Below are 15063 nucleotides of genomic sequence, written 5' to 3'. Positions count from 1 at the left end.
AGTAGGAGAGAGATGGTGCCAAAAATGCAAAGTGTGGAAGATTTTGGGAGCAAAAGTGTAAAAAAAGAGATTTTATAGCACAAAACTCTATTTAATGTTTAATTATATTAGGATAATTATTAAGGATTATTATTTAGATTTAATTTTAGGATTTATTTTCATTTATCTTTAATTATCTTTATTTATTTGTATTTATCTTTTTGAATTTTTAGGACTAGATTATGTTTCCTAGTACTATAAATAGGGGATGGAGTGACCCAAATTTCATGAATCTTTTTCTATAAACACTCTTCCCCCATAAGTTTAGCCTTTTTGTTCTTTCCATATTTTCTTCAATAAAAATTCCATTTTCATTATATTTATTTCTTTTTCCCCAAAAATCATGAGCCACTAAAAATTATCTAGCCGAAGGTTGTCAAAGTTTCCCAAAAAGGGTTCATGAGACTTAGAATCCGTACTTAGCCTTCTCAACGAATACTCATCGTTTCTCCGCATTAAGGGGCTGACATGTCCCTTAAAAGGTGATCTTTTCAACGTATGCAAAGGCGGCCGCTTTCTACGTTTTGGGAAGGTTGCACAGTCAGTTCGTTAGCTTACTGCGTCAGAGGTTGGCAAGCAAAGAGACAAAATGGCGTGGGATTCGCCATTGAGAAATGATGATCTAGCATAAGATGATCCCACAAAAGCGATTGTTGGCTAGAGTCAGGTTCCGCTAAATTGTAAGTCCATATTCTTGGAGTTGGTGGTCGTAGGTGTCCTCTTCCACTATAATTGGCTTATTTTGTTTGAGAAGGATCACCTAAAAGCCAAGGATTGAACCCAAGGCAGATCGAGACAACTAGAGGCTAGAATCTCTCCATAAGAACACCTTTTCCTCAACTCTATTTATTTCTATTATTATTGTTAATTTTCAAAATTTTAATCAAAACTTTCAATTATGTTTTTATTTTCTTTTTTCCAGATCAAAATTTTTAATTCTGTTTTTTTCCCAGGTACACAGATTTTCTTAGCACGATTCTGACCAGGATTTCGAGGAACAAGCAATTGTGCAAATCCGATCCCTGAGGATTTGACAATACTTCTCTTATACTATTAATTTTTATTATTTTCAATATTTTATAGGATAAGATATTTTGGGTGCTCTTAACGACCGCATAAAATTTGGCGTCGTTGCCAGAGACTGGCAACATACTAATCTTGTTTTTTTGTTTCTTATAACCAGATCTGCTCTAGGTACTCTTGCGTTTGATTTAGAGATTGAAAAGACTGCAAGAGCAAATCTTAAGGAAACAAAGCTAAGGAAAAAGCACTCAGCGATGGTTAGGATTTAAAGTAATCCACCGCTAGAAATCAGAATTGACGATGAAGTAGAGTCTAGGGTTAACGAAAACCCTACTCAAACATTTGAAAGTGAAAAAGTAGAAATCGATTCAGCAGAAGAAGTGCTTAATGCTAGGGTTAACGAAAACCCGAATCTAGCACATCAACCAATGGCTCAAACAATTCGACAAATGGCCGAAGCTCCGATAGAACAACCACCATTATGCATCGCGTATCCTACTATGGATACGGATTTTGAACTAAAGTCAGGTTTAATCCAGTTATTGCCAACTTTTCGTGGGTTGCAAAACGAAAATCGTCACAAACATCTGATAGAGTTTCATATGGTTTATCTTAGTATGAACCTTCAGTGGATAACTGAGGATCAAATTAAATTGCGTGTTTTCCCTGTTTGCTTAGCAGATTCTGCTAGGGAATGGTTATTTTATCTCTCCCTGAATCTATTACAACTTGGGCTGATCTTTCTCGTTTATTTCTTAACAAGTTTTTGCCAGCATCGTGTGCAGCTAAGTTAAGAAGAGAGGTCATTGGAATAAGGTAAAAAGAAGCAGAGTCTCTTTACGACTATTGGAAGCAATTTAATAAGCTGTGTGCAAGTTGCCCACAACAAGGTATAATAGAACAATCTCTTCTCCGATATTTTTATGAAGGTTTGAAACCCATAGAGATGAACATGGTGGATATCGCTAGTGGAGGAGCATTGGTCAACATGACTCCCTAACAAGTAAGGGACTTGATATCCACGATGGCTGCAAATACTCAGCAATTCTGAGCCAATCCTGAAGCCCCTAGAAGGGTTCACCAGCTAAGTAATTCAACTTAGAAGATAAAGTTGATAGACTTACTAATATTGTGAATTCTCTTTTTGCAGAAAAAACAAAACCAACCTGAGTATGCCGAATATGTGTTACACCTGAACATACAACTGATGCATGTCCCAGTTTGTATGATGATACTATGGCTCATTTAGCTACTAAAGGAAATTTCTCTAGTCCACCACAGAGGCAATATGACCCCTATGCTAACAGCTACAACTTAGGATGGAGGGACCATCCCAACTTGAGTTATGGGGCCAATCTAAGGTATAACCAGCCATACCAAAATTGGGTTCCACAATAGCCATGAGATTCAGGTAATTTTCTAGAAACTTTGGTCAATAAATTAGTAGCTAATATGCTTGATTTTCAATAGAAAACCGAGGCATCTATAAGAGAATTGACACATCAATTAAGGAAATGAGTTCTCAAGGGAAGTTGCCATTATAAACAGAACAGAACTCAAGACAAATGCGAATGCAGTGACGCTGCGAAGTGGAAAGGTATTGGAACCAATTCCTGGCAGAAATCTTGGCCAAGAAATCGTACAGGAAAAGCCCGAAAATGATGAACAGGTCCGAGCGAAACCCTCATTTCCAAAAATTCAACCTCCATTTCTAGGACGATCACTACAGGAATATAGGGCTTTAGCGGCGTTTTATCAACAAACGCCGCAAAAATTTTAAAATACAGAGCAATAGCGTCGTTTTAAGAAAAACGCCTCTAAAAACAGAGCAACAGCGGCGTTTTTTACTAAAACGCCTCTAAAAACAGATTATTAGCGGCGCTTTAGGTAAAACGCCGCTAAAAACCAGATCATTAGCGGTGCTTCGGGTAAAACGCCGCTAAAAACCAGATCATTAGCGGCGCTTTGGGTTAAAAGCGCTAAAAACCAGAGCATTAGCGGCGCTTTGGGTAAAACGCCGCTAAAAACCAGAGCATTAGCGGCGCTTTCGGTAAAACGCCGCTAAAAACCAGAGCATTAGTGGCGCTTTCGGTGAAACGCCGCTAAAAACCAGAGCATTAGCGGCGCTTTTGGTAAACGCCGCTAAAAGTCATAGAACCCCTAAACCCAAACAAAAATCATAAACACTAATCTTATAACCCCTAAAACAATAATTATTAAAATTTATGGTTATACAATATATTAAATATTCTCTTATATAATCGTAAAAGAGATATATAGTATTGAATTTAAAATATTAATTAAATTAATTATCATTATAGTTTAAGATATATGGTTTAGGGTTTAAGCAGGTTTATGAGTTAACTATATATGGTTTAAGATTTACGGTTTAGGAGTTAACTAGTATTTGAAGGTTTATGATGAATTATGGGTTTAGGGATTATGATTTAGGGTTTAAAGGTTAGGGTTGAAGTTTACAATGGGACAATTATTAACTTCTTAAGAGATAATTTTCTTTCCAGATTCTTATAACATGCATGGGATGCTATTAAGAAAGGGTGATTTTGAATGTGGAAATAGCATTTGTTGAAGTATTAGCTAGAAATTAACTGAAGAACATTTAAGATTCATGCTATTTTGTATATACTCATATTATTTAACATAAGAATATAAACATATATATATATATGTGTGTTTGTGTGTTTTAATTTGTACTACACTAACATTGCCCACACAAATTCCCAATAATATGTATACGATTATGGTTTAAGGTTAGCAGTTTTTAAAGTACTTAATTTATAGTTTGGGCTTTATGGTCTAGGAGTTATGGTTGGTTTAAGGTTATCGATTGATTTTGGGGTTTAAAGTTTAGGGTTAGGGGTTTTATGTTTAGGGTTTAAGGTTTAGGGGTTTAGAGTATCAGGTTTAGGGTTTTAAATTTAGAGTATAATTGTGTACATGAATTCTGTAATTTGATGTAGATCTTGTAAAATATTTACGCGTTATTGATATAATAAATAGCATCATGTATTTTTTAAAGTAATTTATATGCATACATAATATGTAATTTAAAATGTGTATTAAATCAAAATTAAGTTTCAACTATAGTTAGGGTTTAGAGTGTAAGTTTATTGTTTGAGGTTTAAAGTTTAAGGTATAATATTATTATTGAATATTTAATATTTAGAATTTTATGAGATTCTTGGGAATTTGTACTAAACCTAATATAAATATATGAAATATAAATATTGTACTACACTAACATTCATCACAGTAACATTATTTAGATATAATTTAAAAGAAATTCTAAATATATAGTTTTAAATTTTAATCAATTTTTATAAAATATTAAGGTATTAGCGGCGTTTATACATAAAACGCCGCTAAAGATCAGAAATAGCGGCGTTTTTCAAGAAAACGCCATAAAATTTCATTATACATTACAGTAAAACGGCGTCGTTTCCTCTGAATAGTAATGGCTTTAGCGGCGTTTCTGTAATAAACGCCACAACTCGTATTAGAACGGCGTCGTTTTGTAGTGTAGATAAAAGAGGCGTTAGTGGCGCTTTGCTGAAAACGCCGCAAAAGGTCTGATTACCGGCGCGTTGCTGAAAACGCCACAAAATTTCCATATTTGAAACGGCGTCGTTTTTTTCTCTCCTGAGTTTTATGGCCTTTACCCGAAATCAGTTTCATTTTTTGCTAAGTAATTTTCCCCCATTTCGTCTCTTGCTTCCCTAAATCCCTAAAACACCTCTTCTCTTTTTTCCCCAAATCATCCCCTAATTCCCTAAACCCAAAATCCCTAACATTTTCCCCAAGTCCCCTTTTTTCCCCTATTCTGTTCCCCCATCCCCAGAATCGCTAATATTTTCCCTTTCCTCTCATCGACGGTCATACGCTTCATGGGTTTGAAATGGTTAGTTTTTGAGTCCCCTTCAGATTACTGTTTAGTTACTGTATTACTTGCCTTTTTTTTGTTTGAAATGGTTTGAAATGGGTTTGATCTCGATGATTATACCCTTGTTTTAAGTAAACCCAATACCGGGTCTGGTGTTTCTGGTGCTATTTTTCGAGATGTTGATTAGGTTTGCGGTTTCTTGTAAAGCTAGATCTTATAGGGAAGTTGTGCAAATTGCAATGGGGAGAACTGCTAGGGTTTTGTCTGAGATTTGCATAATTGTCAACAATGCAGGTGTCCTGATAGTTTATTTGATTATTAATGGTGATGTTATGTCTGGTTCGGTTCGTCATATTGGGGTTCTCGATCAGTGGTTAGGACTGGTTTTTGGGTTCATTCGGTTGCAATCTTTTATGTACAATTTTTGGTGGTTTATGATATAGTTTGGTTTTGTGAGGGGGGCTTTCTTTTTCTTCTTTTTTTCAATTTGTAATCAAACTCTGTTTTCTCTCCTTTGCTGATTTGGTTTAACTTTTGATTCTATTGAAGGAGAGAACTGTACCTACAAATGTTTGAAAATAGTGATTTTGAATTTATTGAATAGGTATTTAAATTGAGTTGAAATCATTATTATAAAAATTTTAATTGAATATAATTTTTTTTCCAAATAAAATTAGACTTAGAATATAAAACAGATAAAAACATTTATGATTATCTACATGCATAGCTAGTGTTATTGTTGAACTATGTTTAAAGTGAACTGAATTTGAATTTGAATTTTAATATTTGATTCAAATAGTTGGATAATATGATCCATTTTTATTTTTAATATATTTATTTGATATTATTTAAATTTAAGCTAAGTTGTTTAGGGTAATTCGATATTTACTTTAAATTAAAAATAAATTGGGTCAGTCTCGAATTAAATTTTAAGTGAATCAAAACATTTTCATTGGTTGATGTTAGGTCAAGAACACCTTATTACAATGAAATAGAGTGTGAAAATAAAGGAAACCTCTTTCCCATCCATATAATAATAATCAGGCTGAAGCTTGAATGGTTTAAAAACTTCTTTTGGACAGAGATGTTTACCTCATAGTTTATGTTCAATGAATCAATCCTATCTAACATGCAACAACAGCTTATATATATTGGATCTACTATGAGGACTATGAGGTAAAAACTTCTTTTGGACAGAGATGTTTACCTCATAGTTTATGGTAAAAAAAGGTCTTTGGCATTAACAGTAATATTGTTAGTGCTTAAATATATTGGATCTACTATGATCCCAAATATATGGATAGCTTTCAAATTTATTGGAGCAACAACAGCTTTTTCCTTAGGTTTTACGTTCCCTGCTCTAATTGCATTGAGGATAAGTCAGCAAGAAGAGAGCATGAGCTTGAGTAGAGTAGAGGAATTTTTGTCGTGGTTAATGTTAATATTGGCTGTGATAGTTAGCATTGCTGGGACAATCGGGAATATTCATACCAAATTGCAATGATAATATGTATACAATGTAACTTACTGTCTTTTAATGGTATCGAGCTTGGTCCTATTTCTCCTGTTAATGTTATACCAAATTGCTGGCTGTTTTTTTTAATCATTCTATTTGTTTATTCCCACCTGTTATTATGCAATATAATTAATATTATACCAATCATTAAATGTTTTGTCGACCAGAAACAGACTTCTGTTCTTCAAATGCAATGAGTAGGGAAGTCTCTCGGCATTATTAGAGATCAATCCCAAGCATCTCTAAATAAACCCTCAAGAAAACATTTCCAATTCAATCAAGGTAAACATTGTCTTCCCTAACATTTATGTTTCTTTCAACATGTTTTTCCTTTTATGTTTTCAATGTTTAATTAACATTTAATTACATTCCTAAATTTTTAATGTTTTTCCTAACATTTAATTAACATTTTAATTACATTCCTAAAATTTTAAGCTTGTTTCATCCACTCTTTTTTGTGTTTTGTCTCGATTTGGCTTCCTTCGTTAAGTTTCCTGTAGAAGCTTACTTATCTTTTATTTTCAAGAAACAGATTTAGGTAATGGAAGATGTATGCCTGTGTGTTTGTGTCTCTATATATGTATGTATTTGGTACTAGATGAAAGCTTTATTCCAGTTTTGAAATATAGACCAAGTTTTGCATACATTGATCAATTTCTGGCTCTTTTCCTTTGAATACATGGTTCTCTTGATACTAAATACTCAGGTACTTTCTGCATATTCTGTGATTCTTATTAGATAAGTTGTATATCAACAGTTATGTTAGTTTCCATCAAGACCTCTGTAAACATAAAGTTGGTATTCTGGTTAGGAGAAGTTAATGTTTATGAGTTTTATGGAGTATGATTTTGCACATGCAAAGTTGGTTTGTTTCAAGCTGTGCATTTTCATGTTTACATAATAATGGTGATTCCATTTTGGTTTTTTAGGTGCTCTTTTGGTCTGTTTTCATGTTTCTATCCAACTTATGTGTTTAGTGTGGACTTAGATTGATTTAAGAGTTTAATGCTGTCTTGTTGCTCACGTTTTATATAAAAAATTGTTATATTTTGTTTGAAAATGCTTTTCAATTTCTAATTATAAAATGAGATGTCGATTGAAGGTAATAAATGCTATGGTGAAGGAAGAAAATGGCACTGATAATGGTATTTAGAATGGCAAGCTTATATTGGATATAGTAAATTGCAGCAAGACTCAATATATTATGATGTTTTCATGGTCATTGGCAAATTCCAGTTGATTGGGGTTGAAGCAATTGATTTTAATATTTAATATTTAATATTTAATATTTTTAAATGTCTTTAAAAGTTAAAACTAATTTTTATAAAAATAGTCTTAATTATTATTTGAAGTATGAATAAGTATGAATAAGAACACGTGATAATCAGTGTCTTCTTGAGTAGTTCTTGTCATCACATCCTTAAGTTTCCTTTGTCCCATTGATGATAAGTGTGCTTTCTATACAGTGCAGTTTTGCCAGATTTTGCTGAGGTGTACAGCTTCATTTACTGCTTCCTGCTCCTCCTGCAAGTATTGGTTCAACTGAAGCTGCCATTTAATCTTCGAATTAAAATTTGGTACTGATATAGATAAAGTTTTTATATTTGCTTAAACTGAAATATATTTGGTGCTACTCTTATAATCTTACATCTGTTCTAGGTACTATCGAGCACCTGAAATAATATTTGGTGCAACTAAATACACCACATCCATTGACATTTGTTCTAGGTACGTACAGGCCGTTTAGTTGCTAAATTTTTTTCCTTATTTCTATGCATTTTCACTTTAAATTACTTAACAAATATTACTTTTTGGACTCCAGCCTCTGTTTGCTAGTGAGAGTGGAGTAGACCAGGTACATTTTATTAAGGTACGTTTTAAATATTTTAAAGATTCAAAGTATATAGGCTGGAAACCTGACCTTATAGTATTAATTATTTGAGGTATGAATAAGTATGAATTAATTTTATTACCATATATGTAGCTTGCTTGTCCATTATAATTACAACAATAGCTGAGCTTGTCCATTCCTTATTTTAAATATTTTAAAGATTCAAAGTATATAGGCTGGAAACCTGACGGGTTGCCTTATATCGAGCTGCAAGATATAATGGATCCTCCATAGGTGTAACAACGCCACGTATGATGAATCTTAAAAATTCAAAAAGAATTGAAAAAAGTTCTATCGCTATTGAATATTTATATAACCTTAATTTATTTCCAATTTACTTATAAAAATTAAACTACGATTCTTTCTTGATATTATTATATTCAAATTACTATTTTGTTATATTAAACATGTTTGATTTTAATATTTAATATTTTTAAATGTCTTTAAAATTTTGTTATATTAATAAGATTTCCAAAAAATTTCTATGGAGCTTATAAATAATTCTATTGACCTTAAAAAAGAATTAAAAATTTTAACGACTGAATGGCCAATTATAAATTATTTTATCAACATAACATTATTGATCATTGTTTAAATATATTATAACTAATTTTTATCAAAATAGTATTAATATTGATCATTACTTAAATAAATTACATAACTCACATAACGTACATAACAACTTACATAACTTAACTAATACATGTAGTTTAATCTAATAATTTCCTTAAAAGCATATAGTTTAAAAGTTCAAATTTCATAACTTACATAATCTACATAAATTACATAAAACATAAATATATATCATATCAAGACTTACATAATAAACAAATTACCCGTGAAACTTATTGCCAACTTTAGATTTCAACAACTACGAAATGGATAGGACTTGGATGAATTTCTCAAGGGCAAGCAACGAGTATCAAAATGGAGTGCAATCTTTTTTAGGTTTTGCATTTCACAATTCAAGCCAAGAGAATATGATTCTTTACCCGTGTAAGAAGTGTGGCAATATCTATTGGTATTATCGTGAAGTTGTCTACGAACATCTAATTGTTGATGGCTTCATTCGGGGGTATAAAAAATGGATTTTCCATGGAGAGTGTACAACTAGTGGAGCCTCTTCGACGATTAATCCGGGTTATCCTTATAGTGGTTACCGTCAGCATGTTAGAGAAGATGACATGGAAGGTATGATGCGGGATGCATTTAATATGTGGAGTGAAAGTTTCCAATCATTTCCACCAAACTATGTTGCATCTGATGATTATAATATCGGTGGGAATACTTTTATGGAAACGAGAAGAAGTGTACCGGATGAACAACCGAATGAAGAAGCGGCAAAGTTCTACACGTTACTTGGTGAAATGAATGAAGAACTTTATGAGGGATCAAAATTTTCGAAAATGTCTTTCTATATTCACCTTTTCCACTTAAAATGTTTAGGAGGGTGGACCGGAAACTCTTTGACAATGCTGTTAGAGCTTTTGAGAGAAATGTTCCCATTTGCAAAAATCCCTCAATCATGTAAAGACATGAAGAAAGTGATAAAAGATTTGGGCCTTGGGTACAACAAAATTCATAGTTGCCCAAATGATTGCATGTTGTATTGGGGTGATCGGAGAAATCAACAGTCTTGTCATGTTTGCGGTAAATCTCGTTGGATGAATAGAGATGCAGAAGATGTTAATGAGGATGAATATGGGCCATAGTCAAGAAGGAAGCCGAACAAGATTTTGCGATATTTCCCGCTAATCCCAAGGCTTCAAAGGCTATTCATGTCGTCAAAGACAGCTGAGTTTATGACGTGGCATCATGATCAACGAACGGATGATGGATTATTAAGGCATCCTGCAGATTCTTTTGCATGGAAATTATTTGACAATAAATTTCCAAGCTTTGCAAGTGATCCTCGGAGTGTAAGGCTCGGGTTAGCATCTGACGGATTTAATCCTTTTAAAATCATGAGCACCTCGGACAGTACTTGGCCTGTGGTCATTATTCCTTATAATTTGCCTCCATGGCTCTGCATGAAGCAATCTTCTTTGATATTATCTATGATTATCCCCGGAGAGAAAGGCCCCGGAAATGATATTGACATATATCTGTAGCCACTTATTGAAGAGTTAAAACAATTATGGGCGGGTGTTGAGACGTATGATGTATTGAGAAATGAGAACTTTTACCTACGTGCTGCTTTGATGTGGACAATTAATGATTTCCCCGCATATGTGAATTTATCAGGTTAGAGTACCAAAGGACGTTATGCTTGTCCTTGTTGTGCTGCTCAAACGTGTTCACAGTGGTTATATAATGGGAAGAAGTTCTGCTATATGGGGCATCGTCGGTGGTTAGATGAAAATCATAGATATAGATTTCAGAAGGCTTTATTTGACGGTACTGAAGAGTTGAAAAAAGCTCCTGAGCAGACCATTGGATCTGAAATCTTATTCATGTTAAAAGATATGGATTTCAGTTACGGAAGCTAAATCAACCATCTAACAGGCAAATAGATAGACGATCGAGGGATGAATCTGATGATGAATCTGACGAGGAGGATGACCCTAATGAGGCGGACTTGTGGAAGAAAAGAAGTATTTTTTTTGAGTTGCCTTATTGGGAGCATCACATATTACACCACAATCTTGATGTGATGCATATTGAGAAGAATGTCTGCGAGAACATCATCCGGATAATTTTGAACGTCGATGGTAAATTAAAAGATAATCTTCAAAGTCGACTTGATTTAGTTCACATGGGAATTAGGCGTGATCTTCATCCCCAAGTACTTCCTAATGGAAAATATTGGTTGCTGCCTACAATTTTTGCAATGTCAAAGGAAGAGAAAGAAATGTTCTGCACGGTGTTGAAGGATATAAAGGTTTCGGATGCGTATTCATCAATTATATCTCGATGTGTAAGTCTTAAAGATCGAAGACTATATTCATTAAAATCACATGACTATCACATCCTGATGCAAGATCTACTTCCAGTTGCTTTACGGTGCTGTATGTCAAAGAAGGTAATGTCCTGTATAATTGAGCTGTCCAATATAATGAAAGCAATTTGTGGCAAAGTTCTGAATGTTGAAGAACTTGAAAAAGTACAAGATCGAGCCGCTTTGACATTATGCAATTTGGAGAAAATCTTTCCACCTTCCTTCTTCACTATTATGGTGCACCTTATCATTCATCTTCCTCGTGAAGCAATAATTGGTGGCCCGGTTTTCTATCGTTGGATGTATCCAATTGAAAGGTGCTAATTTATTTCAAAGGCATTCACCTTTATACCTATAGTTACCAGTTTTGATAATGTTGTATATGGTGTTTAGGTTCCTAAGCAAATTGAAGTCTTATTGCCGTAACAAGCGTTATCTGGAAGGATCAATTGCTGAAGGCTACTTGGCAGAGGAGTGTATGACATTCTGTTCTAGATATTTAGATGTTGAAACAAGATTGAATAGACCAAGTAGAAATGCCGGACTCAATGATCCTAACTTGGACAAAACTTATTTATTTCAAAGTTATGGAGAACCAATCGGCAAAGTTGAAATTGTAGAATTAGATGACCGATCTTGGATACAAGCACATAGATATGTTCTTTTCCACCACGATGCACTTGAACAATTACGCAAGTAAGTTCTAGAATATGATAAATATTCTTCTTTTTTTGATTTGTTTATTTTTTAACGAATTAAACATGTGTTTAACATAATAAGTACAAACAAATATTAAGATCTCGTCCACGCTCACGAAGATTACAACATCGCGAGATTAATAGGTTATTCGCAGAATCTTTTCATGAATGGTTAAGCCAAACGGTATGCAACTCAACATTTTGTTGACAAATAATAATGTTTTCTCATAACATTTATAATTACTCAATTTACTTTCGATTCAATAGGTTTGGAGTGGGAATATCGTTAATGACGAAGTTAAATGGCTTTCCCAAGGTCCGAATCGAGTAGTAAAAAGATATAGTGGCTTCATCATGAATGGATTCAGATTTCATACCAAATATCGCGAGAGATTGAGGAGAACTCAAAATTGTGGAGTAGTTGTTAATTCTTTAATTACAAGTTACGCTAGTGCTAGGGACAGTAATCCTGTCAAGGGAAATATGGAGTATTATGGACTTCTAACCGACATTATTGAGTTGGATTATTATGGAAAATGGAAAGTTGTCTTATTTCGATGTGATTGGGCTGATGCTAATACTGCTCGCGGAATTAAAAATGATCAGTTTGGTTTTACAATGGTGAATTTCTCTCGATTAATTCACACTGGAGAACATTTGATGGACGAGCCGTATGTATTTTATTCTCAGGTTAAACAAGTTTTTTACTCGAAAGATCCAATTGATGAGGGTTGGTACGTTGTACTCCGAAACACCCTTAGAGACTTGTTTGACATGGTGAATGGAAGTAGAGATGACATCGGTGAAAGATCAGAAACTTTGCCTTTTCCAGAACAAGACTTAGATGAAAATATCCCTAGTACTAGTACACAATTTCAATGGGTTCGTCAGGATGTAGACGAAGATATTTACGATTTATGATGTAGTAAGATTTTATGATTTTTTATTTATATGTAATGTTACAATATTAACATTGGTCATGTTATATAATTTAACTATTTTATATTTACTATTGTTGTTATTTCTTACTAAAATTTTATCTATTTTATGTGTTGCAGGAAAAATGCCTAGAAGAAGATTAAGAGATCTTAGATTGTACAGAATACTACAAATTCAGAAGAAGTACTGAACAGCAGACAGTTGTTGGATCTTCAAGCGTGCCGGAGACACTTGACGAGTCTGTGGAAATTCAAAGTAATGTTAAGTTTATTTTACAAATTGTATTAAATTTTATTACTGATTTATTTTTAAATTTCAATATAGTAATAATTTATTATTTTTCAGCTGAAAATGGTGGGACGCGCAGAGGTCGAGGACGTACGCTCCTAACAGATTTATATAACTTAAATTCTGTCGAGCGTGTCAAAGTAACTAGAAACAGCCATGGTCAGCCTGTTGGACAAGAAGCTCGACTTTTAGCAGGCTATTTGGGCATTATAGCACGAAATGCCAATATGTTGCCCATCAACTACGAATCATGGCATAACATGCCTGATAGCAATAAAAATCAAGCTCTCTCTAATATTAAGGTAACAAAACGTTAATGTAATTATAATACTTTTGTTTAAGTTTCATTTATATTTACTTCCTAAACTTGTGTTTTTTAGGATAGGTTTGCTTTAGAGGTCTCTGATGCCTATATCAAGAAGGCATTGGGTAAAAAATGGAGAGACAATAAAAGCATTTTGAAAAAAGAATATTTTAAAAAACCCATAAGCCTCGAAGAAAAATTGCAAAATGTCCCACCGGGAATGCTGAGGTACCAATGGGAAGATGCGGTTCGATTTTGGAATTCGAAGAAAGGAGAGGTATTATGTACTTGCAAACTCTTATAAATTTTTCGGTTTATAGTATTTACTATATACGTAATAATAATTTCATTATGTAGGACCGTGAGCGAGTTGGAACAAGCAGCAGGCAAAAACAAAAATTTACGCACACGGCAGGGTCGAAAAGTTTTGCTTGTGTAGCTCAGGCCGAGGTACTATGGATTTATTAAATCTATCAAGTATTAATAACTTTTTACTATTAAATAATATTTTTACTACTATATTGTAGGAAGCCTCGTCTGGTCAAAAAGTTGGACGCCTTCAACTTTTTGACATTACGCACAGGAAAAAAGATGGAACTCCGATGTCATCTGAGGCTGCAGAAATTATGGTATATTTACTTAATAAAAATTGATTCATTATAAATATTTATAATATTTAATTATAATGTTTTAATTTATCGTTTTTATTAGTGTAATTTAAATAATGTTATGTTGTATTCCTTTTTATTGTATATTTCGTTTCTAACTCTTTAACTGATTTATTAGGAGAAACTAAAAGATAAGAAGGCAGCGTATGAAGCGACTGCTTTGACTGATAGTTCTGTTAATTTTGAGGATATTGATAACAGAATTATTAATGAAGTTTTGGGTCCTGAAAGGTATGGTCGGGTTAGATTTCAAGGATCTGGTGTTAACCCGACCCAATATTTTGGATCCACCTCGCACCAATACATGCCTTCCAGGAGTCAAAGTCAAGCTGAAGTTCAGAGGTTAAAAGATCAGATAGTTCAGATACAAGCTAGCACAGATGAGCAAATTTCTCAACTTAGAGCGGAGGTAGCAGCGAGGGAGGCGGAGGCAACAGCGAGGGAGGCGGAGCAGAATAGGAAATACAATGAACTCCAGCAGCAGCTTCAGTCTATGATGACTATGTTCCACCAATTTCAAAATCCGCCATCATAGACATGTTTTCTTGTAGCTTTTAACATTATTTTAAGAATATTTTGAATATTCATTTCCAATTTATATAATATATTTTTCGTATAATTTTGTATTATTTAAATTTGCGTGTTTTGGTTGGGTTGGATTTCATGGTATATTTGCTGTTTTTATTGAATTTCTTGCAGGAGGGTTGGATATAGGTGTAAAAATACATATTGCAAAACTGGGCAAATTAGCGGCGTTTTTTAAAAAAAGCGCCGCTAAAAGTACAGGTCTATAGCGACGTTTTTTATAAAAGCGCCGCTAAAGTTCTTGGTCTATAGCGGCGTTTTTTACAAAAGGGC

General features: G+C 33.6%; 1 protein-coding gene across 1 annotated transcript; it reads left to right on the top strand.

The window, feature by feature from the left end:
- Window positions 1–13931: 13931 nt before the first annotated feature.
- Window positions 13932–14824, top strand: LOC107930771 (uncharacterized). Its single transcript, XM_041084993.1, has 3 exons — window positions 13932–13987; window positions 14065–14166; window positions 14324–14824. The coding sequence occupies exons 2-3, from the start codon at window positions 14140–14142 to the stop codon at window positions 14738–14740; spliced, it is 444 nt and encodes a 147-aa protein (XP_040940927.1). The 5' UTR covers window positions 13932–13987; window positions 14065–14139; the 3' UTR covers window positions 14741–14824.
- Window positions 14825–15063: the final 239 nt, after the last annotated feature.

The sequence above is a fragment of the Gossypium hirsutum genome, chromosome A13 (assembly GCF_007990345.1).
Source record: "Gossypium hirsutum isolate 1008001.06 chromosome A13, Gossypium_hirsutum_v2.1, whole genome shotgun sequence".
Taxonomy (NCBI): Eukaryota; Viridiplantae; Streptophyta; class Magnoliopsida; order Malvales; family Malvaceae; genus Gossypium; species Gossypium hirsutum.
This window is presented reverse-complemented; position numbering and strand designations above follow the sequence as displayed.

What these genes read in the sequence shown, in the direction of transcription:
- LOC107930771 (XM_041084993.1), top strand. Translation starts at nt 14,140, where the DNA reads ATGTCATCTGAGGCTGCAGAAATTATG. An exon ending in CTGAGGCTGCAGAAATTATG is followed by an intron (nt 14,167 to 14,323) that starts GTATATTTACTT and finishes CTGATTTATTAG; the next exon opens with GAGAAACTAAAAGATAAGAA.